General features: G+C 46.4%; 1 protein-coding gene across 1 annotated transcript in view; it reads right to left on the reverse strand.

The window, feature by feature from the left end:
- LOC138453828 (vomeronasal type-2 receptor 26-like) overlaps nt 1-27,515 on the reverse strand; it is a 352,571-nt gene that overhangs the window by 57,914 nt on the left and 267,142 nt on the right. Inside the window, exon 5 of the mRNA XM_069606993.1 lies at nt 16,604-16,625. Within this exon, the coding sequence (XP_069463094.1) occupies nt 16,604-16,625 (22 nt within the window). The remainder of the gene's footprint in view (nt 1-16,603; nt 16,626-27,515) is intronic.

Consider the following 27,515-nt stretch of genomic DNA (forward strand, 5'->3'; position numbering starts at 1 on the left):
ATTGCATTGCATTGCTATATGTGAGGCCTATGTCTGAAGCTTGCCAGTTGGATGAGGCATTAGAATCATATAAAATTTGATTAAAATGCCACAAGGCATTCTCGGACCATCATAGGCGGTTTTTACGGCTATTTACCACAAGGCAACCACCTTCCAATGACCTGTGTTTCACATCAATAGCATTTACCATGGTTTGCCAAGTGGCACACAACATATTATGATCACTTGTTACAGATGGAGACACACAAAAGGAGCACATTGATGACCATAAAGCACCGTTCACATAGATGAAGTCAATTATTGATGTAGAGTTTCCTCTTTTCCATGTTGGTGCAGGTGGAATGTCTTCTTTAAAGGCTCCATTCAACATATGCAAATTTCTGTAGGAAATCATTGTGTTCCATTGTTGTAGCTTTCTACTCTTTTGCGCCCCATTTGTTGCAAGACAATTCATATTCAGATCACCCGCCAGGATAAAATACAAAATCTTGTCATCTGCAGCTACTATGTCGAATAGTTTGTTCAGATCATTAAAGAAGGACTCAGTTGTGACTGCTACTGGATTCCAGTAAATGTTAAGGATGGCATAGATGTCATCATTGATTACTGCCCTTACAAGCAGCATATGTGCATTTGGCATAGCCCACAGCCTTGACGATGATCCCGGTTCATCTTTTAACGCCACCAATAGTCCGGCAGAAGGTCTGCCTATTATGGGCTTCCGTGCCGGATTCAGGTGTATTTGATAGCCTGCCCAGACAATGGGACTTAGCAACCAGGTCTCTTGCAACAGAATGATGTGAAATTTACCTAGGCCACTCGTATCGTTGTTTAGCAAATGTTTAAAACCCCTTGAGTTCCAGCTGACCAAGGTAGTGGGAAGCAGTTTTTTCATCTTGGTCAGCTAATTCGAATTACTACTGCAATTGCAAGAACACAGAGATCTATCCTTCGAAGGATATTTTAAATCTTGGCCATTCGCTGTAACAATATTCTCTCTCGGCATAGATACCAGGTTGCTTGCCATCTCCGGCTCAGATTCATTGTCCATTTCTAATTCGAGCAGAAAATCTAAATCAAATAGTGAGTTTTTTGCTTGCCAAACCAGATTACGAATTACTCTGGATTGCATCCATACCCGTACTGTGTTTAGGTTGTGATTGGATGTAAATTCCACTAGAGTCAGATCAGCTGAAGTTATGTCTTCCAGCAATGGTATGTCCGAGAAGATCGCTAAAATAGCACTTCGATTCAGGTTGTATTGTATGCAGGGGGTAGGTCGACATTTCAAAATCATGGAGCACAGTGCAACTCGGGGGGTAACCTTCCCCGTGCCCAGGCTTCCTTGTGTTTTGTTGTCCTTAATGGAGGTCACGTTATTTCTTTTCTCTTTTAGATTGGGGACTAAATCCCCTAAGGCATCTTGGATCAAGGCCAATACGCCTTTTGTAAAGTCACTGGGTAAGCTCAATTGTGATGGTGCGACTAATTTATTTATTTATTTATTTATTTATTTATTAAATTTATATAGCGCGCAGGCAGCCCAGGGGCATTGTGGCACTGTTACTTGCAAGGAAGACTTAGTTACAATGTGTGCAGGTTGTGCCTTGGGTTACAGTGAGGCAGTGACCTGTGATCAGATATACCACATAATACATCATACAATACAATTATGAGGGCTAGGCCATGTAATTGTTAGATGAACAGGGTCGTTTTCAGGGTTTTCCGAAAGGCGGTCAGTGAGGGTTCAGAGCGCAGGGAGCTAGGGAGGGTGTTCCAGTGTACGGCAGCGAGGTACGGGAAACTGGAGCCCCCTGCTCTGGTCCTTTTTACCCTGGGTACTGAGAGCATGCTGGCATAGGGTGATCTAGTGGGTCTTGTGGAGGAGACCAGGTGGATCCTCTGGGAAAGGTACATTGGGGCGGCAAGATGGACACATTTGTGGGTGATGCTTAGAGCCTTGAATAAGATCCTCTCCTTTATGGGGAGCCAGTGGGAAGCTTTTCTGGCAGCGGTGATGTGCTCTCTCTTGGCAATGCCTTGTGCAGCGCGTAGGGCACTGTTCTGTATTACTTGGAGCTTCTCAAGATTTTTGTTGGAGGTCCCAAGGAAAAGAATATTGCAGTAATCAAGTCGCGAGACGGTTATGGCCCTGGCTATGTTAGTGCAATTGTCTTTTGACAGATAAGGTCTGATTGCGTTAAGGAGTTTTGCATGGTAAGCGGCCGAGGAGGCAATGGCGTTTACTTGTCTGGTCATGGATAGATTGGAGTCTAAATAGACGCCTAGTGTTTTTACCGTGTCAAGTACTGGGATCGTGATTGAGTCAATGGTGAAATGGCTGAACTGAGCGTCAAGTTTCTTGATGGTGTCAGGGGAGCCTACGAGTAGGAGCTCAGTTTTGTCGGAGTTAAGGCAGAGGCCGTTGATAGCCATCCACTTTTGAATTGTGTTGTAGATGTTGTTGAGGGTAGCAGAGTCCGTGTCATAGTCGCCTGTCAGAGTGAGAAGGATCTGTGTGTCGTCGGCGTAGTTGGTGTAAGAGATGCCCATGGCGTCAAGGATGAGGAAGAGGGGGCGGGTGAAGATGTTGTAGAGGGTGGGGGAGAGGAAGGAGCCTTGGGGCACCCCACATAGCATGATAGAGGGTGATGCAGTGGCTAGGTCAGAGAAGACCTGCATGGTCCTGCCTTGGAGGAAGGAGGTGATCCATGTAATGGCGTCTTGAGAGAAGTTGGCTGTGGAGGAGAGGTGGTGGCAGAGGATGTCGTGGTCTACAAGATCAAAAGCTGCCGACAGATCCAGGAGAAGGAGCAAGACAGGTTTGCCTTGGTCCCTTGCGTCGTCCATTTGGTTTTTTAGGTCGAGTAGGGCGGTCTCTGTCCCATGTCTAGGGCGGAAGCCGGATTTTCTCAGTCAAAGGAGGTTCTGTTCTTCGAGGAAGTGCTGGACCTGCAGGTAGGCTGCTTTGTCTAGAATCTTGAGGAGGAAAGGGACAGTGGTGATGGGGCGGTAGTTATTAGGAGAGGTGGGGTCAAGTGTGGGTTTCTTTATGAGGGGTCGGACCCATGCTTCCTTTAGGCAGGCGGGGACTCTCCCTGTGGTGAAAGAGGCGTTGGCGAAGGCTGTTAGAAAAGGGGCCAAGGTGTCTGCGCAGTCTTTGATGATGGAGGCAGGACAGGGGTCGCCTTTGCAATTGGAGGGTTTTATGTTTTTCATAATGTTGATCATGTCGTTTTCTTGGATGGTTTTAAACGAGAAGGTGGGTGGGGCTTCAGTGGGTGATGGGGGCAGTGGTGGTGGGGAGGGTGTAGTGTGGGTGGAGAGTGTTAGTTTGGTGTTCAAGATTTTGGCTTTGAGAGAGCTGATCTTATTGCGCATGGCTGTTTGGATGTTGTCACACCATTCTTTGTCCTTAGTGAAGTTTTGGGGGGTGGGTGTGGGGTTCTCAAGTTCCCTGAGAATGGCGAACATTTCCTTGGTGTTCGACTTGGCCTCAGTAATTCTCTCTTCGAAGGATTTAGCTTTGGCTTTAATGATGGCTTTCTTGTAATTAATTGCAAGGGATTTGAAGTTGAGTTTGTCTTTCTCATCCCGTGATGTTTGCCAAAGAGCTAATGCTGCCCGTTTGTCAGAGCGTAGTTTTAGAAGGTCTTGGGTGAACCACGCATTAGCGTGTCTAGTGGGTTTGGTTTTCCGAGTGGGGCGATGGTATTGATTGCTGCTGTGATGGCCGTATCATCATTTTTTGCCAGAGTTTCTGGGTCGTTGGAGAATGGTGCTGTGAAGGAAGGTCCCTGTAAGAAGGGTAGGAGTCTTTCTTTGGTTAGTTGACGGGCACTCCTTGTAAGGGCAGGAGGCAAGGGAGGAGGGGGGTGGGATGTGGTTGTAGTGGTGGGGATGTTAAAGGTGATGGTGTGGTGGTCGGCCCATGGGGTGGGGGTGTTGCCCGTGACTGTGATGGGGCAATTGTGGTGGGCGATCCAGTCTAGTGATCTGCCTAGGGCGTGTGTAGGGTTATTGATGGTGTTGACGAATCCTAGGGTGGCTAGAGCTGTGTCAAGTGCTTTGGCTGTAGGGTCTTTGGCGTCATTCAGGCCAAGGTTGATGTCTCCAAGGAGAATGGCTTTGGATGACTTTTTGAGGTTGTCCGCCAGGAGGTGGGTGATGGAGGCCTGGAAGTCTCCTAGGGGGCCTGGTGGTCGATAGATGAGGTGTAGGGTGATGGTGCATTGGTGCGAGATGGTAAGTTTTAATTGAAGGTAGTCGCTGTTATAGTTGATAGTTTTGTCAGCCTTTCTGATGGTGATTGAGTCTTTGGCTATGAGTGCGACACCGCCTCCAGTGGTCATGCGATCTTGTCTCGTGATGGCATAGCCAGGTGGGAGAGCGAGGGATAGGGCGGGGCCTGAGGCTTCATGTAACCAAGTTTCGGTGACCATTAGAAGATCTAGATCTAGGGTGGTAATAAGGTTGTGGATGTCTAGTGCATGCGCATTGATGGAGCGGGCGTTGATGAGGGCACATTTGAGGTGCGGTTCAGGGGTGACATTGATGGTTGAGGGTGGCATATCCGAACGGGTGGGAGGCATGTTTTCTGGGGTCATAGACACTGATAAAGTGGCATTTGCATCATTAGGTAGCAAGGCAGTGGTAGAAGAATTGCAAATAGCGGTAATTTCATTCAAACCAGTGGGGGGCATGTTTTCTGGGGTCATAGACACAGATAAAGTGGCATTTGCATCATTAGGTAGCAAGGCAGGGGTAGAAGAATTGCAAATAGCGGTAATTTCATTCAAACCAGTGGGGGGCATGTTTTCTGGGGTCATAGACACAGATAAAGTGGCATTTGCATCATTAGGTAGCAAGGCAGTGGTAGAAGAATTGCAAATAGCGGTAATTTCATTCAAACCAGTGGGAGGCATGTTTTCTGGGGTCATAGACACAGATAAAGTGGCATTTGCATCATTAGGTAGCAAGGCAGTGGTAGAAGAATTGCAAATAGCGGTAATTTCATTCAAACCAATGGGGAGCATGTTTTCTGGGGTCATAGACACAGATAAAGTGGCATTTGCATCATTAGGTAGCAAGGCAGTGGTAGAAGAATTGCAGATTGCGGTAATTTCATTCATACGTGTGAGTGACACATTGACAAGAGTCTTAGACATTGTATCCAATGCAAATGGCTCACGGTGGTGCTTGATAAGTGGGGTCAGCTTCGTTGTGTGGCTTAGTTTGTGGTATAGATGCAGTACTGGGGAGGTGGCCTTTCGGTTAGTTGTAGCTAAGGTTCTCGACTGTAGTCGTGCATTGGGTGCACTTGTGGGGATGGGCAGAGTGACCAATACGCTAGGTAGAGTACGTGTGCGTAGACGGTCTCGCCTATTTGCGAGTGTGAGGGTTAGTTCCGGAGTGCAGGACTCCTTACCTTGTGATTCCAGCAAGTGTCCGCGGTAAACGGCAGACTTCGGCAGACTAAATCAGAGTGAGCCACAGAGGAGGACACCCTTTGGGTATTTGCATCAACATCTGCGGCGGGAACCAATGGTGCTGCTAATCCTTGGATTACGGGGAGAGACCCTCCAATATTGGGCTTCTTCTGGGCTTGTTTTACATTCTCCGCAGCCTTATCACACCATCAAGTGTATTATAGATGGCGGATGCGGGCGCCGAGGCTATGAGTGGAGGAATTACAAGGCCTTGCATATAAGCATCTACTGCACTCCTAATTTCAGATCTCTGGGCTTTTACATCTTCCCCACTGTTCCGGTTCACATCAATGGTTCCAGAAATGTTGCTTTTTTAGGAGGCAAATTTGTTCCCAAACACTGTGATTTCTGTAGCTCACTATGTGAGATTTCTTTTATCAGTGCATCCAATGGTGAATGTGGGTGGACTCTAATTCGCTTGTTTGTATTTGTGCTATCAATTGACTCATGATCGCTGGGTGCCACGAAGTGCTGTTGGGCACTACTTGACTTTTTCAAGAAGATAGGCGCGATCTTCAAATTAGAGTTCCTCGCCACTTTGGAAACACCATCATCTAGCAATACATTGAATTTCTTCTTTTGTTTACCTATCAGAAAGATGGGGGCCAGAGGGATGGACTTCCTTGGTCTAGACGAAGCTTGGGCCATCTGCGAACTCTCAAAAAGCATTTCAGTTTGTGATGCCTTTGTGTGCATGCTTTGTTCGACCATCTTTTTATTGGTGCCAGCTTTTTTAATGCATTCATCAATAGGTTGAATGGCTTTGGCCTGCTTGCAATTCATTTGTGGATCCCCCTTCTTAACTGGTGTGCTAATGGGGGTCATTACTTCCACAATCTCATTGACATCCTCCTTCAGTGCCAATTGCTTATTTCCAACTTTCTTTATGAATAAGTTAGTGGCTGAATTATTTTGTTTTGTTCTACTCTGATTTTTTGTCTTTTTTTCCAAATTTGCCCTTTTCCTTTGAGATTTAATTTCTTTAATTCTTTTTGCCCGTCTTGCTGCTCTCTTTCTCAATTTCTTCCTGCTTTGTTGGGGGCTTATGGTTCCCACATCTTCTACTGCAGCCTCTTGTGAGTCCAGCTGGCTGCTAATGTTTTTTGCTGCGGACTTCTCCATTACGCTTCCAGGGAAAAGCTCCACATTCACATTTGCCAATCTCATGAATTCTTCCAGAATTGAGGCTGAAAAAGATGATTCACAGTCAATTGTAGGATCAGCCTCTTCAGGCTCTTTTTTCTTCTGTTCCTGTACGTTTTGATTGTACAGTTGCAATTGAGTAAGAAGATCCTGTTTAAGGGATCTATCAGCCTGTTCAGAATTGTGAATGTCCGCCATGGCTCTCTGTATTGCAGAGATGTCTAAACCTTGTTTTGTGCATTCCAGTTGCATCAACTGCAATTTTGGTAACACACATGCATTAACAGCGTTGCAACAGCCTGCCACTGAGCTGTCCAACGCTGCTACTTCCTTTGTGAGTTCCATCATGGATCCAGATTGAACTTGGACTTCAGTTTTTAGTAGTTCAAAAACAGAGACCAGCGAATTCAGCACATAACTAAGTGCGGTTAGTGTGTTGACATTCAAGTCAGGCCCCTCAGCCAGAGTTTCTTCCTGTGCTGCGTTTGTGTCCATGACAGCAGATGTCTCAACCGGTTGATTGGCCTGCATTGGACTTCTCAGTTCTTGATTATCCTCCATGTTTGTAGGACTCGGATGACTCGTGGTTAGGTCACCAGTGCTCACAACTAAATGGCAGTTATCACGTTTATCTGATTGATCACCATCTTCTAAGGAGCTTGATGACATATTGCCTGGTCCATGTGTTAATTTGTCATGTAGAATTTTGTTTGCCCCAAAATGCTCCTCTATTCTCTTCTGAATTTTTATTGTTGTTGTGGTATATTCTAGTCCTTTTTTCCACCTGTCGGCTAGGGTGGGTGCTGAGTTTAGGGCCCCTCCATGTCTAACAGGCGTGGAGACGAGAGGAATACATGAGTTTATATGCACCATTGCTTGAGCATCAATCTGCAAACCCCCCACCTCCATCACTTTGCTACTATTATGCTCATCTGCAATACATGTAGAGCCACTAATCAATTGGCTACTATTCGGTTCGGAGTCCTCCCATTCAGGGGCTCTTGGATCATCCTGTAATGGGGTGCTCCTCAATTTCATAATTCCCTTGACGTGAAAGTGTAATTTGAAAAGAAGGCACTCGTGTGATGCGCTGCTTAAACGTGCCCTCAAGACTTCAACCCGTATTGCAACAGAAAGACAATTCCCAATGGGTTCAACTAGTGCAGTTGCTGCAAATTACAATAAGCTCCGTGCAACGCCCATTCAGTAGGGTGCACGAAGATGTACAGCAATATTGTAATTGAGCGGCTCAAAGGCTATGAAGCCCGCAGTCACCACTCAGTTTTCCTCTTGCATTCCACGGCGGGTTGATTTTCCAGTAGAATTAGAGCGGCTCAAACGTTACGATGCTTGCAGTTGCCGTTCTACCTTCCTCCTGCTTCCCACGCCGGGTTGACGAGTTCTCAAAGTCTGCGAAACCCACAGTCGCTGCTCCGCTCTTGTCAGCCTTGCTATGGAAGGCACAACGTTCGAAAAACTTTTTGTTCTTTACACCCGGCTATTCACTCAACAGAGGTTAGTGTGAAACGGCGGCACTAAAGTAAATAGAAAATTAAAGCCTGCTCCAACTGTTGTAAACAATGACGGCTCGCAATCGGTCTGTTACGCTTCACTTGCTCCAGTCGTAAAAGTTAATAATGCAGACACAGTTAGATTCAGAAGGGGGTTACCTGATAAGACAGCAGGGTGATATAACAGGGATCCTCGCCTTGCCTCTGCTGCCTGCGCAGACTGCAATGACTGCTCCACTTGCACACCACTTCGCTCCGCTTCGCGGTTCTGGGAGTTTTTAACCCCTGCACAGCCAGCCAGAAGTAGTAGACAGTGAAGTAGGACTCCAAACCAAATTGCTTCACAAATTCGGTCCAAAAGACTGGGGACTGCAATGACTGCTCCACTTGCACACCACTTCGCTCCGCTTTGCGGTTCTGGGAGTTTTTAACCCCTGCACAGCCAGCCAGAAGTAGTAGACAGTGAAGTAGGACTCCAAACCAAATTGCTTCACAAATTCGGTCCAAAAGACTGGGGACTGCAATGACTGCTCCACTTGCACACCACTTCACTCCGCTTCGCGGTTTTGGGGTTTTTAACCCCTGCACAGCCAGCCAGAAGTAGTAGACAGTGAAGTAGGACTCCAAACCAAATTGCTTCACAAATTCGGTCCAAAAGACTGGGGACTGCAATGACTGCTCCACTTGCACACCACTTCGCTCCGCGGTTCTGGGAGTTTTTAACCCCTGCACAGCCAGCCAGAAGTAGTAGACAGTGAAGTAGGACTCCAAACCAAATTGCTTCACAAATTCGGTCCAAAAGACTGGGGACTGCAATGACTGCTCCACTTGCACACCACTTCGCTCCGCTTTGCGGTTCTGGGAGTTTTTAACCCCTGCACAGCCAGCCAGAAGTAGTAGACAGTGAAGTAGGACTCCAAACCAAATTGCTTCACAAATTCGGTCCAAAAGACTGGGGACTGCAATGACTGCTCCACTTGCACACCACTTCCACATATGAATGTATTTATACATCACAATTCGAAAAATACGAACAATTAGAAAAATAGACCCTTTTATTTCAGCACAACAACTGATCATAAAAATACAGTTCAAATATTCAATTTGGACCATTCATCATAAAACATTTATAAAACATACGCAAACACAATCTTAGCAGCAAATCACAATATCCTAAAACAAATGTGTTCTCAACAATGTATATAATCCCAACATGTAACATGTTTCAGTTCTTGTTGCCATACAATGGCTGAACTCTCTTCAGGGGAAAACCGACACTCTTTTCTTATAGTATTAAAATTCTTTCAATGTTGTGCAATAGGGGTCCTAAGCACATCCACCAACAGATGTGGTACACACCAGCTGCAAGATAAAAGGGACACAAAGAACCTAAGGACTCAGTATTCACCAAACGTTAACTCAACACCATTCACCATCTTAATCAACAACGAGGCACAAAGGCCTTGAAAGTGTAAAGAGAGGTTGAGAAAAACAGTCACCATGACCATATTACCAAGGGCCTAAAACAATCACGCTAGGCGTGAAACCTAATTCACAGTATTCAAAAATAGGACTGCCAATAGTCACTATCCGGGCGGCAAAATATTATATATTATATTCGTTTTCCAAACCACTGTAAATGTGGTCAAATTAGCATGAGAGGTGAAAGAATCACCAAAGGTAAGCGGAGTACACCATCACCCAAAGTGTACGAGAAAGAGCGAAACCAATGTGGAACAACCTGTATGTGAAATACCAGGCATACCAGAGTGGCAAACCACAACTACACATTACCTGGCCGTGTAAACAGAGTGATCCAACAATGGGATACACCCAAAAGAAACAACACGACGAGTTGTCATTCACTGTCCCAAAAATGTGTAAGGATGCAGTCCAATCATTTAACTCATAGATTTTAAAGGTCTTTCATATAAATCTGTAAACACAGAAAAAAAGAGAAACACAGAAAAAACCCTGTTAGTCTAGTATCCCCCACAGTGGGGACCTAAAAACATTCATTATATGCTGACACAATTAGAACACCCCAGCGTGCTTAGGCAAACCAGGACACCAAGTCTATCCGACTGCAGATAAAAATAAAATATCACCAATGTCGCCCGTGCGTGAATGAAAATGTAAACAGGAGTTTAACACATGGCAGCGTATACTCGCTACATCAGTGAAAGCCGGGGAATAAGCCGGCGGACAGAAAAGTAACATGCTGCAAAGCTCCACTCTTACTCAAAACGCCTATGTCCATGTCCGACGTACGACCACCAAACAGCCGCTTCCTCGTATCAGCGAAGCCGTGGCAACTCTTTCCGAATTCTACACGGGAAACAAGGAAAGTGAAGAGGGACTTAAACTAGACGCCCTATATATGCTCATTTGCATGAGTGGCGCCATTTTAGAGTGATACAGAGAGGAATAGACTCCCTATGGGGCACAAGATTGAATGAATGTAACAAAGCAAGGTAGTTTACACACAGCAAAAAATCATGTGTAAAACTTGACTGCACAAAACCAGAATTAGTACAATGGCACAAAATTATTAAACCACAGTAAATATTTGAATGCAGTTGAAACTTCCGTGTGGAGGCACATATGATTATAAAATGCAGTGGGTGCACAACAACTGCATTCAATGACTTGCATGATTCCTCTAGAATTATACATGTTTTCATGGAAACTTGCCGTACCTCAATATTGATTCACAGACACTATAGTCAGCACATTTGTTTTTCCTAATAGATCAACAGATATCTCATAGATGAACTTGGTGCCAATCCACATTATCATTTAAACCCACCACATGGCTTTGCAATTTAAATATTATTTTTTGTTCAAAATTCAGTAGTTTTTGGTCAATTACCTCTTTGTTAATGCCTTCAATTTTTTTCAAAATCACCCATTCAAAATTGGTATAATCATGTTTCATGTCTACAAAGTGCTTGACCATAGGAGCTGTGAGGACTTTGTTTTTAATACAACTGCGATGTTCAATAAGTCTTGTGCGGCATTTCCTATTAGTTTTACCGATATAATGAAGGCCACAAGGACATGTAATCATATAAATCACATTGTGTTTATTGCAATTTGTCATGCTACTCATTGTCCAAAGTAGATCTGGATTAATCTGGACAGATTTGGTAGTTCTGGTGAACTTTCACATGACACAATGACCACAGGAAAAATGGCCCAAAACAGGGGGAAGGCCCCACAGAGTAGTTTGTTTCACAGGCATGAAAGGTTTGATGGTAACATCATTCCTAATTGGTATATTTCTCAAGTTCTGGCTCTTTTTGTAAGATACTAAAGACGGGGGTGATTCTTTATTATTGTAGACTTTTTTCCATGTTTTGCCAATGACATTTTTTATCTTATACGACAGATTAGAGAAGGTGTTGACAAATACAGGGCCCACTTCTCTCCGTTCTTTATTAGTTTTTTCCAAAATTGCCTCTCTGTTGTTGTTATAAGCCCTTTTAGAGGAGGTCTTAACCAATTTAGCCAGGTACCCTTTATCCAACAATTTGCGAGACAAAGTGTTCGCACTCGCAACAAAGTCTTCTTTCAGGCTACTGTTACGTTTAACCCTAAGAAATTGTCCGTAAGGCAAATTGGATTTCAAATGATTTGCATGATGGCTATTGTAATGCAACAGTGCATTCTTATCAGTCTCTTTGCTGTAGGGTCTCACTTTGAGGACCCCCAAATGGCTAAAAATGGTAATGTCCAAAAAATCCATTTGATGTTCCTGTATGGTACCAGTAAATTTCAAAAACCTATTTTGTCGGTTAATCCAGATGATAAATTCATTAGCTAAGCTCATGGAACCATCCCAGACAATACAAATTTTGTCTATATACCTCAGCCACCTTCTCACAAACCGTAGATACGGGTTGTTGTTGGCATAGATCACACTCTTCTCGAAAAACTCAACATACAGGTTGGCTAAATTTGGGGCCATAGCTGCACCCATTGCCGTGCCCTCTGTTTGTTGATAAAAGGAGCCTTGGAACTGGAAAAAATTCTTTGTTAAGTCAAATTCTGTGCACCACATGATGAAACTGTTACTAACTGGATGACCATCCTCTCTATTCAAAAGGATTTCCTCAATCACTTCCAGAGTTGCTAACTGTGGAATCATGGTGTACAGAGACTGAATGTCTAAACAAATAAGAAGTGTCTTACCAGTTTCAAAGGGCAGATTTTTTATCTTGTTTATGGCATCTGTGGTATCTTTCAAATAGCTCGCCATTTTAATTACAGACGGTCTAAGGTAGAAGTCTGCAAATTTAGACAATGGTTCAAGAATCAAATTTACCCCCGAAACAATGGGTCTACCCGGAGGCATGGTAGGGTGTTTATGAACTTTGGGAAGTATATAAAACACTGGTACTCGACCAGTGTCACAAATCAAAAAATCACATTCTTGTTTGGAAATCATTTCTGTTTCAAAGGCTCTTGTGACCTTTTCTCTGATGATAGAAGACAACTCTGGGGAAGAATCACACGTAAGGCGAGTATAACTTTTGCCATCAGACAATAGTCTCTCACATTCGTTCACATAATCAGTACGATTCAACAGGACGATGTCTCCCCCCTTATCAGCTTGTCTGATAATCACATCTTTGTCTTGAGCCAATTTGGAAATTAAAGTGCATTGGGATTTGCTAAAGTTAGAATTGAAAGACTTCTCTTTACTTTCTAGGTTCAATACCTCCCTCAGTACCTGTCTTTCAAAAACTAAAGATTCAGGGCTGTAAGAATGAGTAGGGGCACAAAATGTGGAAGGATTGCGTAAACCACTCAGATTCTTGTTGACATATTCATTACCATCTTTGAAAAATTCATTTAGACGGACCTTACGCATAAAAGCGTAAAACTCAGTTCTGATTTTGAACGGATCATGGCCCTCATTACAACTCAGGCGTTAAGGGTTTAACAGCGCCGTCGGCGCCATTAACCCTTAACGCCTGATTACAAGTGTCCCTTTGCGGGTGGTGTTTAACGCCTGCTTTTAGCAAGCGTTAAAAATTCAACCCGCAAAGGGACTTTGGAGCTAATTACGGCACCGTAATTTACAGTGCCGTAATTAGCGCCTTCCCCATTCCCATTATGCCCTATGGGGCAAAAATGGGAATGGGGAAGGGCAAATGGTGAATGGGGAATTACTGCCCCACTCACCTTGGAATGGGGCGGTAATTCCGCCATCCACCATGGCGGAATCGTAACCTTAGCGGCATGGACCATGGTGCTAATAGCACCATGGTCCTCCGCCAAGGTTGTAATGAGGGCCCATGTCTTTTAGTAATCACATAGTTCAACCCATTGTTCAGAATCACTTCTTCTGCCGTAGTCAAAATATAGGTGGATAAATTCATTACCATAGATTTCTTGACATGCTCCGTGTCCGAACCTGGTTGTCCCAATTCCCTCGGTTCGGGCCTTGCCCTAAAAAAGGCGTTTGTCGTCTCTGACGGTTGGCACCTCTTTGGCCTCTACCTCTACCCCGAGTCATATTGGGGTGATTTTCTCCACCGTCACCTGTGGTACTTTCATCACTCAAGCTATAAGATGTGTCCCGAAATCTGACCCTTCTGGTGTTACTAGGGGTCTGGTTATATGTGTCAAATTTATGCCCCTCCACTACATATGGAAAAGCTTTTTCACGGGTAAAGTTAGATATGTCCTTCTTCATTCTCTTAACCCTTAAGAGTAGTGTCATTCTTAAAGTCTATCAAACCCTTAAGATGTTGTTCTAGTTTGGTTTTAAAGGCTTCCAAATCCATGTCTTTTTTTATTTCTTCCTGAATTTTATTGATGTCTATTTCTATTTTTTTGGAGATTTCATTGGCTGTATCTATAATTAATACGAGCCAGTCTCGCCCGCATTTGTTAGAGATTTAACTCCATTTGATTTGGAACTCTTTATTGTCAAGGAACAAACGTGGTTCGTTCCTCACAATCAAACCTTGGGGGAGTGTTTGAGTCTTGAGATATTCTAACATTATGGCACCGTGAAGCTCAGTGTGTATTAAACGCTTCCTAAACTGAACAGATTCATCCCATTGGTCACGACTAGTAGTGCTGCCTTCTATGGTAGACAAAACTGAAAGGGAATCTAAAAGTTTCTTTACATAATCTTAACTGTAAGCCAAACACTTCTCTGATGGGATGGTCATTTTATCATCACTTCAAGGACAGGTACTCTACACTTACCATATATACTTCAAAAAACAACCTTCGAGACCACACTGAGCCTCATAAACTAGTAAATCAAACAAGGGCAAACAAAATATTCCCCTAATATTCACTATCTCTACCTTTAGGGGGTATCACAATATATTTAAACAAAGAGATAGGACACAACACTACTAAAGTACAGGTGTAATACTGAGACCCTACCAGTATTCCAGAGTGGAACACGAGTACTTATATCTTGAAAGAATAGATAAAGTACAACTAAGTACAAAAATATATGAATTGATTTATACATCACAATTCGAAAAATACGAACAATTAGAAAAATAGACCCATATTTCAGCACAACAACTGATCATAAAAATACAGTTCAAATATTCAATTTGGACCATTCATCATAAAACATTTATACCACATACGCAAACACAATCTTAGCAGCAAATCACAATATCATAAAACAAATGTGTTCTCAACAATGTATATAATCCCGACATGTGACATGTTTCAGTTCTTGTTGCCATACAATGGCTGAACTCTCTTCAGGGGAAAACAAACACTCTTTTCTTGTAGTATTAAAATTCTTTCAATGTTGTGCAATAGGGGTCCTAAGCACATCCACCAACAGATGTGGTACACACCGGCTGCAAGATAAAAGGGACACAAAGAACCTAAGGACTCAGTATTCACCAAACGTTAACTCAACACCATTCACCATCTTAATCAACAACGAGGCACAAAGGCCTTGAAAGTGAAAAGAGAGGTTGAGAAAAACAGTCACCATGACCATATTACCAAGGGCCTAAAACAATCACGCTAGGCGTGAAACCTAATTCACAGTATTCAAAAATAGGACTGCCAATAGTCACTATCCGGGAGGCAAAATATTATATATTATATTAGTTTGCCAAACCACTGTAAATGTGGTCAAATTAGTATGAGAGGTGAAAGAATCACCAAAGGTAAGCGGAGTACACCATCACCCAAAGTGTACGAGAAAGAGCGAAACCAATGTGGAACAACCTGTATGTGAAATAGTAGGCATACCAGAGTGGCAAACCACAACTACACATTACCTGGCCGTGTAAACAGAGTGATCCAACAATGGGATACACCCAAAAGAAACAACACGACGAGTTGTCATTCACTGTCCCGCAAATGTGTAAGGATGCAGTCCAATCATTTAACTCATAGATTTTAAAGGTGTTTCATATAAATCTGTAAACACAGAAAAAAAGAGAAACACAGAAAAAAACCTGTTAGTCTAGTATCCCCCACAGTGGGGACCTAAAAACATTCATTATATGCTGACACAATTAGAACACCCCAGCGTGCTTAGGCAAACCAGGGCACAAAGTCTATCCGACTGCAGATAAACATAAAATATCACCAATGTCGCCCGTGCGTGAATGAAAATGCAAACGGGAGTTTAACACATGGCAGCGTATACTCGCTACATAAGTGAAAGCTGTGGAATAAGCCAGCGGACAGAAAAGTAACATGCTGCAAAGCTCCACTCTTACTTAAAACGCCTATGTCCATGTCCGATGTACGACCACCAAACAGCCGCTTCCTCGTATCAGCGAAGCCGTGGCAACTCTTTCCGAATTCTACACGGGAAACAAGGAAAGTGAAGAGGGACTTAAACCCTGCCCCCCCCTTTCCGACACAAACACTTTCTTACACCATGAGAGACAACAAACTAACACCAGAGCCGTTTACCTGACATGTCCCAACACAAAGGTCAGGCAGAGTCAGGCATTTGATAATAACCACACACACCTGACGGCCCTTTCCCTTCCCCAAAGGGATAAAAGGTGGACTATGAGAGCACACTACGAGTAAGTCAAAACGCACAAGGAGGTGGCTGTCCCAGGATGGCAGTTCAAGAGAAGGAGAAAGGCGGCGAGAATGGAGAGGACAACAAGGAAGGAAGTGTCCTTGGCCCTTTCAACCCCGGGCCGTGAAACCTCAGTGAAAGTAATCGTAAGACCGGGAACTACAGCTGGTGTGTGGTGTGACAGATGTCAAAGGTGCACAAAGTCCTCCTACACTGATAACCAAGGAGGAGAGAGGTGCTTGCTACTGTGGTACCGTCCTTGACTCCAGAGACAAGAAACGCCAAGAAGTTCAACCCAGCCGGTGAGTCGGAGTGAGAACCGATAGTGGACCGAGCTGTGTTGGGCGAAAGTTGCAAGTGGCAACCTGATATAAGATGAAAGAACCTATGAACAAAGAAATTGTGTGGTAATGAACTTTTAAAGCCAGGGAAAGACCGCTGCAGAGTGGTCCGGCACCACGTGGGTGCTTATTCGAAAGACTTTGCTTGGTCCCCTTTTGTTAAAACTACAGATACTCGAAGACCCTAGGAGAGCCTGTTGTAAGAGGTCAAAGTGGTCATACAATCGATGAGTAAAAGAACCCTTGCACAGTCGAAAGTCTTTGACCCATAACCAAGAGGAAGGCAAATGTGAACCCGACTGAGGGATGCCTACAAGGCAGTGGTGAAGCACAATAACCCTGTGAAGGAAAGCTAAGGCAAATGTGAACCCGGCTGAGGGATGTCCACAGGGAAAGGTTGTCTAAAGGGAAGTGAATCACGCATTTGTGATAAAGCAATGTGATTTGGGTAACTGGCAAAAGTTAACCCGGCTGAGGGATGCTTGCAGGGCAGGCTGAAAACCAATAACCCGTGAACATTGTGTTGACAAGAGTGAACCTGGTTGAAGGATGTCCACCGTGAAAGATTGTTTAAAAATGCATTAAGACTCCTGAATTCTACAGGTGAAAATATTAGGGGTAAAAAGGCCGTCGTGAACCCGATCGAGGGAGGCTGATAGTCAAGAAGGATCGAAGCTCGGTTGAGGGGGGTCACAGGGTGACAAGTCATCACCCAACCAACAAGATTATGAGAAGGAACTTTTTGTTTTGTTATTTTGATTCATCAGGCCATCAGGGGCAAGATACTTTGTTTAGGAGAGACTTGACCACCAAAGTTCATGATACCGCTGGGAAAAACTGTAGCCTCGTGGTGGAGAAGCCCAGTTGTGTGCTGTGATCAAGAGGCCCACCTTGTCCCCTGCTAAAACGTGGGGAAATGAGACCTTTCTATACCATCCTGACATCATTTTTGTGAACACTTCTTTCTTTTCTGGTATCCCACACAATTTTTTTTTTGTGTAACTTAGCTGTAAGGATTGGCAATCGTTCTTTTTTTAGTATATGCCCTTTTTATTTGACAAGATGCCACTAGGACTGACTTTTTATGATTTGATGGTCGTAGCTTGCTCCCATCTTAGAGGTAGGTTCAGATTAGGCGTTTCTCTCACCCATTTATACAGTTCTATTAACACCATTGAACTGTGATCACTTGTGTCTGTCTTTACTGTTGCCACCACGAGTTCCTTACATAACTCAGAAGTAGAGTAGGTCAGACCTTGGAATCTCGGAGGGAGTTAAATGGATGAGGAAGTTGCCTTTATGCCCTCTCGATCAGGCAGTTAGAACCTAGATAGTAGGGGTTACCAATCAGTAGATACCAACATGAGGAACAGGGATGCCCGATTAAGGGAGGACCTTGCTATCTCTAGATGAGAGCGAGAGCCACGTCCCTCAGAGCCGCTTTCAAGAAAATCTGTGACAGTCATCGATGTTCACTCTTGATATTACCAGTGCAGATTCTAGATCCATTTTGCAACTCCATTCCTAGATAACTACACTCCTTCTCTCAAAACCCTACTAGAGATGGAAATGCCACAATGGTCAAATGTGCAGTACTGTGGTGATTCTTTCTCAATACAGACCGCCAAACGCTGGGATTTACTACCCTTCCAGATCCGGAAGCTCAAGGATGACATTTAAGTTCAGGCAAGGCCAGAAAGTATGGATGTTTCCTTCCAATGGGACATGATAACTGCATGAATCTTATGACGGCCTGGACACCTTTTATCCATTCATGGCTGACCCACCATTCCCATTCCTCCAAATCTGCTTATCCAATATCTTTATAGACCAAGCCCGATAGCCGTACTGGGAGTTATGGGGCCTAAAGACTGTGTTAAAGGCCAGAGCGCAGCAAGGGCATGTAACAAGGTTTACTGTGCCATAACTCTTGATATGGCCGGAAGGCGTGGTCTATAGCACTATTATAAACTGTTGGGGGGACGGTTGGAACCACACTGAAGAGAAACGAGGCTCCGTCTGCCAGGTATACGCAGATGGTTGGGGGCTACACAAGCAGTCACAAGATGGCACAAAGTTTCAGTTTTACCTGGCGAGCCACAGTATCTACAATGTGATTGCGCTAGCGTTATTTGTTTCCTGGCTAATTGCACCCCTCCAGTAGCCAGTAAGTTTAAACGCACTCTCATCAACATGTCCCTGTAATGATACGAGGGAAATTGCATTAAGTAATGTGGTGGTTTGTTTAAGCCCTTTTGTTCTAATTCTAGACAAGCTCTTATCATGTCTAGGTTTCTTTTCCAAATGGTTTCGATCTAATCACTCTCTTGAATATATGTTTATAGTGTGATGAACAGACACCCCATTATTTTTGGGGGGGGGCCTTATTTTTCGCATCATGTCCTTCATTCCAAACAATCTTCTGCAAACAGACACATGCCCAAGTTTTAGAACACGTCTCTCACACAGATTGTTTTCAGACCACGTCCATGATGAAGGGAGACTACATGTCAAGTTCCAGCTGCAGGCGAAGGCTACTGTCAGGGAGAGACATGGTAACATAAGAGCTCTAATTGCCTCCAGAAAGACAGAATGCTCAAATACAACACAAGAGAAAGGAGATGAAAGACAGTGGGACTAAGTAGCAGGGCTACGATGCCACCAGCCATGATTTACATAGCACACATCCCAAGCACACACCCTTACATATCTGCACCCATGATGCACCCAGACACCTCCACCAAAGCCTGCAGGGCTCCCATGCCACTCAGCATGATTTACATAGCACACATTCCAAGCACACACCTTTACACCTCTGCACCCATGATGCAGTCAAAGAGCTCCAGCCAAGCCTGCAGGGCTCCCATGCCACTCAGCATGATTTACATAGCACACATTCCAAGCACACACCCTTACATATCTGCACCCATGATGCACCCAAACACCTCCACCCAAGCCTGCAGGGCTCCCATGCCACTCAGCATGATTTACATAGCACACATTCCAGGCACACACCCTTACATCTCTGCACCCATGGTGCATCCAAACACCTCCACCCAAGCCTGCAGGGTTCCCATGCCACCCAGCCATGATTCACATAGCACGCATTCCAAGCACACACCCTTACATCTCTGCACCCATGATGCAGAAAAACACCTACACCCAAGCCTACAGGGCTCCCATGCCACTCAGCATGATTTACATAGCACACATTCCAAGCACACACCCTTACATCTCTGCACCCATGATGCAGTCAAAGAGCTCCAGCCAAGCCTGCAGGGCTCCCATGCCACTCAGCATGATTTACATAGCACACATTCCAAGCACACACCCTTACATATCTGCACCCATGATGCAGAAAAACACCTACACCCAAGCCTGCAGGGCTCCCATGCCACTCAGCATGATTCACATAGCACACATTCCAAGCACACACCCTTACGTTTCTGCACCTATGGTGCAGTCAAAGAGCTCCAGCCAACCCTGCAGGGCTCCCATGCCACTCAGCATGATTCACATAGCACACATTCCAAACACACACCCTTATGTATCTGCACCTATGGTGCAGTCAAAGAGCTCCAGCCAAGCCTGCAGGGCTCCCATTCCACTCAGCATGATTCACATAGCACACATTCCAAGCACACACCCTTACGTTTCTGCACCTATGGTGCAGTCAAAGAGCTCCAGCCAAGCCTGCAGGGCTCCCATGCCACTCAGCATGATTCACATAGCACACATTCCAAGCACACACCCTTACGTTTCTGCACCTATGGTGCAGTCAAAGAGATCCAGCCAAGCCTGCAGGGCTCCCATGCCACCCAGCATGATTCACATAGCACACATTCCAAGCACACACCCTTACGTTTCTGCACCTATGGTGCAGTCAAAGAGCTCCAGCCAAGCCTGCAGGGCTCCCATGCCACCCAGCATGATTCACATAGCACACATTCCAAGCACGCACCCTTACGTTTCTGCACCTATGGTGCAGTCAAAGAGCTCCAGCCAAGCCTGCAGGGCTCCCATGCCACCCAGCATGATTCATATAGCACACATTCCAAGCACGCACCCTTACGTTTCTGCACCTATGGTGCAGTCAAAGAGCTCCAGCCAAGCCTGCAGGGCTCCCATGCCACCCAGCATGATTCACATAGCACACATTCCAAGCACACACCCTTACGTTTCTGCACCTATGGTGCAGTCAAAGAGCTCCAGCCAAGCCTGCAGGGCTCCCATGCCACTCAGCATGATTCACATAGCACACATTCCAAGCACACACCCTTACGTTTCTGCACCTATGGTGCAGTCAAAGAGCTCCAGCCAAGCCTGCAGGGCTCCCATGCCACCCAGCATGATTCACATAGCACACATTCCAAGCACACACCCTTACGTTTCTGCACCTATGGTGCAGTCAAAGAGCTCCAGCCAAGCCTGCAGGGCTCCCATGCCACTCAGCATGATTTACATAGCACACATTCCAGGCACACACCCTTACATCTCTGCACCCATGGTGCATCCAAACACCTCCACCCAAGCCTGCAGGGTTCCCATGCCACCCAGCCATGATTCACATAGCACGCATTCCAAGCACACACCCTTACATCTCTGCACCCATGATGCAGAAAAACACCTACACCCAAGCCTGCAGGGCTCCCATGCCACTCAGCATGATTTACATAGCACACATTCCAAGAACACACCCTTACATCTCTGCACCCATGATGCAGTCAAAGTGCTCCAGCCAAGCCTGCAGGGCTCCCATGCCACTCAGCATGATTTACATAGCACACATTCCAAGCACACACCCTTACATATCTGCACCCATGGTGCATCCAAACACCTCCACCCAAGCCTGCAGGGCTCCCATGCCACTCAGCATGATTCACATAGCACATCATTCCAAGCACACACCCTTACATATCTGCACCCATGATGCAGAAAAACACCTACACCCAAGCCTGCAGGGCTCCCATGCCACTCAGCATGATTCACATAGCACACATTCCAAGCACACACCCTTATGTTTCTGCGCCTATGGTGCAGTCAAAGAGCTCCAGCCAAGCCTGCAGGGCTCCCATGCCACTCAGCATGATTCACATAGCACACATTCCAAGCACACACCCTTACGTTTCTGCACCTATGGTGCAGTCAAAGAGCTCCAGCCAAGCCTGCAGGGCTCCCATGCCACTCAGCATGATTCACATAGCACACATTCCAAGCACACACCCTTACGTTTCTGCACCTATGGTGCAGTCAAAGAGCTCCAGCCAAGCCTGCAGGGCTCCCATGCCACTCAGCATGATTCACATAGCACACATTCCAAGCACACACCCTTACGTTTCTGCACCTATGGTGCAGTCAAAGAGCTCCAGCCAAGCCTGCAGGGCTCCCATGCTACTCAGCATGATTCACATAGCACACATTCCAAGCACACACCCTTACGTTTCTGCACCTATGGTGCAGTCAAAGAGCTCCAGCCAAGCCTGCAGGGCTCCCATGCCACCCAGCATGATTCACATAGCACACATTCCAAGCACACACCCTTAAGTTTCTGCACCTATGGTGCAGTCAAAGAGCTCCAGCCAAGCCTGCAGGGCTCCCATGCCACTCAGCATGATTCACATAGCACACATTCCAAGCACACACCCTTACGTTTCTGCACCTATGGTGCAGTCAAAGAGCTCCAGCCAAGACTGCAGGGCTCCCATGCCACACAGCATGATTCACATAGCACACATTCCAAGCACACACCCTTACGTTTCTGCACCTATGGTGCAGTCAAAGAGCTCCAGCCAAGCCTGCAGGGCTCCCATGCCACCCAGCATGATTCACATAGCACACATTCCAAGCACACACCCTTACGTTTCTGCACCTATGGTGCAGTCAAAGAGCTCCAGCCAAGCCTGCAGGGCTCCCATGCCACTCAGCATGATTTACATAGCACACATTCCAAGCACACACCCTTACATATCTGCACCCATGGTGCATCCAAACACCTCCACCCAAGCCTGCCACACATTCCAAGCACACACCCTTACGTTTCTGCACCTATGGTGCAGTCAAAGAGCTCCAGCCAAGCCTGCAGGGCTCCCATGCCACTCAGCATGATTTACATAGCACACATTCCAAGCACACACCCTTACATATCTGCACCCATGGTGCATCCAAACACCTCCACCCAAGCCTACAGGGCTCCCATGCCACTCAGCATGATTCACATAGCACACATTCCAAGCACACACCCTTACATATCTGCACCCATGATGCAGAAAAACACCTACACCCAAGCCTGCAGGGCTCCCATGCCACTCAGCATGATTCACATAGCACACATTCCAAGCACACACCCTTACGTTTCTGCACCTATGGTGCAGTCAAAGAGCTCCAGCCAAGCATGCAGGGCTCCCATGCCACTCAGCATGATTCACATAGCACACATTCCAAGCACACACCCTTACGTTTCTGCACCTATGGTGCAGTCAAAGAGCTCCAGCCAAGCCTGCAGGGCTCCCATGCCACTCAGCATTCACAGAGCACACATTCCAAGCACACACCCTTACGTTTCTGCACCTATGGTGCAGTCAAAGAGCTCCAGCCAAGCCTGCAGGGCTCCCATGCCACTCAGCATGATTCACATAGCACACATTCCTAGCACACACCCTTACGTTTCTGCACCTATGGTGCAGTCAAAGAGCTCCAGCCAAGCCTGCAGGGCTCCCATGCCACTCAGCATGATTCACAGAGCACACATTCCAAGCACACACCCTTACGTTTCTGCACCTACCACCCAGCATCATTCACATAGCACACATTCCAAGCACACACCCTTACGTTTCTGCACCTATGGTGCAGTCAAAGAGCTCCAGCCAAGCCTGCAGGGCTCCCATGCCACTCAGCATGATTCACATAGCACACATTCCAAGCACACACCCTTACGTTTCTGCACCTATGGTGCAGTCAAAGAGCTCCAGCCAAGCCTGCAGGGCTCCCATGCCACCCAGCATGATTCACATAGCACACATTCCAAGCACACACCCTTACGATTCTGCACCTATGGTGCAGTCAAAGAGCTCCAGCCAAGCCTGCAGGGCTCCCATGCCACCCAGCATGATTCACATAGCACACATTCCAAGCACACACCCTTACGTTTCTGCACCTATGGTGCAGTCAAAGAGCTCCAGCCAAGCCTGCAGGGCTCCCATGCCACTCAGCATGATTCACATAGCACACATTCCAAGCACACACCCTTACGTTTCTGCACCTATGGTGCAGTCAAAGAGCTCCAGCCAAGCCTGCAGGGCTCCCATGCCACTCAGCATGATTCACATAGCACACATTCCAAGCACACACCCTTACGTTTCTGCACCTATGGTGCAGTCAAAGAGCTCCAGCCAAGCCTGCAGGGCTCCCATGCCACTCAGCATGATTCACATAGCACACATTCCAAGCACACACATTTACCTTTCTGCACCTATGGTGCAGTCAAAGAGCTCCAGCCAAGCCTGCAGGGCTCCCATGCCACTCAGCATGATTCACATAGCACACATTCCAAGCACACACCTTTACCTTTCTGCACCTATGGTGCAGTCAAAGAGCTCCAGCCAAGCCTGCAGGGCTCCCATGCCACTCAGCATGATTCACATAGCACACTTTCCAAACACACACCCTTACGTTTCTGCACCTATGGTGCAGTCAAAGAGCTCCAGCCAAGCCTGCAGGGCTCCCATGCCACCCAGCATGATTCACATAGCACATATTCCAAGCACACACCTTTACCTTTCTGCACCTATGGTGCAGTCAAAGAGCTCCAGCCAAGCCTGCAGGGCTCCCATGCCACTCAGCATGATTCACATAGCACACATTCCAAGCACACACCCTTACGTTTCTGCACCTATGGTGCAGTCAAAGAGCTCCAGCCAAGCCTGCAGGGCTCCCATGCCACCCAGCATGATTCACATAGCACACATTCCAAGCACACACCCTTACGATTCTGCACCTATGGTGCAGTCAAAGAGCTCCAGCCAAGCCTGCAGGGCTCCCATGCCACCCAGCATGATTCACATAGCACACATTCCAAGCACAGACCCTTACGTTTCTGCACCTATGGTGCAGTCAAAGAGCTCCAGCCAAGCCTGCAGGGCTCCCATGCCACTCAGCATGATTCACATAGCACACATTCCAAGCACACACCCTTACGTTTCTGCACCTATGGTGCAGTCAAAGAGCTCCAGCCAAGCCTGCAGGGCTCCCATGCCACTCAGCATGATTCACATAGCACACATTCCAAGCACACACCTTTACCTTTCTGCACCTATGGTGCAGTCAAAGAGCTCCAGCCAAGCCTGCAGGGCTCCCATGCCACTCAGCATGATTCACATAGCACACATTCCAAGCACACACCTTTACCTTTCTGCACCTATGGTGCAGTCAAAGAGCTCCAGCCAAGCCTGCAGGGCTCCCATGCCACTCAGCATGATTCACATAGCACACATTCCAAACACACACCCTTACGTTTCTGCACCTATGGTGCAGTCAAAGAGCTCCAGCCAAGCCTGCAGGGCTCCCATGCCACCCAGCATGATTCACATAGCACACATTCCAAGCACACACCTTTACCTTTCTGCACCTATGGTGCAGTCAAAGAGCTCCAGCCAAGCCTGCAGGGCTCCCATGCCACTCAGCATGATTCACATAGCACACATTCCAAGCACACACCCTTACGTTTCTGCACCTATGGTGCAGTCAAAGAGCTCCAGCCAAGCCTGCAGGGCTCCCATGCCACTCAGCATGATTCACATAGCACACATTCCAAACACACACCCTTACGTTTCTGCACCTATGGTGCAGTCAAAGAGCTCCAGCCAAGCCTGCAGGGCTCCCATGCCACCCAGCATGATTCACATAGCACACATTCCAAGCACACACCTTTACCTTTCTGCACCTATGGTGCAGTCAAAGAGCTCCAGCCAAGCCTGCAGGGCTCCCATGCCACTCAGCATGATTCACATAGCACACATTCCAAGCACACACCTTTACGTTTCTGCACCTATGGTGCAGTTAAAGAGCTCCAGCCAAGCCTGCAGGGCTCCCATGCCACTCAGCATGATTCACATAGCACACATTCCAAGCACACACCTTTACCTTTCTGCACCTATGGTGCAGTCAAAGAGCTCCAGCCAAGCCTGCAGGGCTCCCATGCCACTCAGCATGATTCACATAGCACACATTCCAAGCACACACCCTTACGTTTCTGCACCTATGGTGCAGTCAAAGAGCTCCAGCCAAGCCTGCAGGGCTCCCATGCCACTCAGCATGATTCACAGAGCACACATTCCAAGCACACACCTTTACCTTTCTGCACCTATGGTGCAGTCAAAGAGCTCCAGCCAAGCCTGCAGGGCTCCCATGCCACTCAGCATGATTCACATAGCACACATTCCAAGCACACACCCTTACGTTTCTGCACCTATGGTGCAGTCAAAGAGCTCCAGCCAAGCCTGCAGGGCTCCCATGCCAGATTCCTCACATCACCAGTACATATTCACTCCACCTGTATATATTCCTTCCTTATCCTCATCCTTGTCTATCTGTGTTTATCACTTCCTGAACATTATTATTTGTATTTCATTCTCCATTTCATCATTACTACCTGTACATTATATTCTACTGTCATTGTATATGTATTCTACCTATAGATGTGCATTATTTTTTGTAGCATCGCCTGTATGTTATCTTCTGCAACCATGTAACCTAAGCTTCGCATATTGAATACTGCTGCACCCTTATATCCTCGGGTCTGGTGAGCATTAGAAATGAATAAAACAAACAAACAAACAAACAAACATAGCACACATTCCGAGCACACACCCTTACATCTCTGCACCCAGGATGCAGCCAGACACCTCCACCCAAGCCTGCAGGGCTACAATGCCACACAGTACATGTGTGCTATGCAAATGCCTACATAAATTACAAAACATAACTTCCTTTCATTTTTCTTGCAGAATGTGGGGCACACTCAGGGCTGCGCTAGGATGATCATTATCATTAAAGGGGGCCCTAGCCAGCGTGAGCCCCTGTACTCAAGGTGGCCATGCTGGAACCAGCACGAGTGACAAGTTAACACCAGGCTAAGGGTAAGGTGGAACACCATTGCACATTGTGACCAGCCTTGGGTCATAGGTCATGCCATAGTCATCAAGGCATTGCTTCAGCGAGCCATGGTACCATAACACATTCTGAACAGGCTGGGGGCACATGGTTGCCATGACTCATTGTAAGTAGGCAGAGGGCAAAAGGGGTGCCATTGGGCACCATGACCAGGCTCAGGGCATAACACAATGAAGCCTGGTGCCCGAGGTTGTGTGGGTAAGTGTGCTAGCTGGGGTCTTTAGCGTGTGATGTAAGTGGGATTCATTATAATAGTAATCATTTTGTGATTTACATAAACCTGTCTGACAGACTCCTCCAGCTTCTAAGCACTTTAGTAATCAATGCCATTATTGTTACCGCTCCTGGTACTCAATTTGGAAACTTGGGGGGGGGGGGCGTGAATGCCCAAGTAAGCCGGACTGGGGTATCAAACCCATGGCATCAACTTGATCGCAAGGCCAGCAACTTGCGCTTGAGCCTTCCTCCCTGCTATTATGGTGACCATGGAAACCTGGGCCTGGTGTATCAATGCGTTGCTGCCCGCATAGCATCAAACCCATGGCGTCACCTTGTTGCACTTCAGCCTCTCTTCCGGCTGTTATGGTGGCCATGGAAGCCTGGGCCTGTACTCAAATAGGCACCCAGCCTCGGAAGAAGCTCCGCGTTGAGAGGCGGCAAAGGAAGAAATTGAATTTGAGCCACAACAGAAAGGAAAGAGAAATAACTATCCATAAGTGGCAATTGAAGAGCCTATGGGGAGAATTTGGAAGAACTAACCGCAAATCCCTTGAAAAACACCAGAACTTTGACGGCTAAAAATAGAAGAAGAAAAATGCCT

This window comes from Ambystoma mexicanum, chromosome 4p (genome assembly GCF_040938575.1).
Source record: "Ambystoma mexicanum isolate Mex_15411 chromosome 4p, UKY_AmexF1_1, whole genome shotgun sequence".
NCBI classification, from domain to species: Eukaryota; Metazoa; Chordata; class Amphibia; order Caudata; family Ambystomatidae; genus Ambystoma; species Ambystoma mexicanum.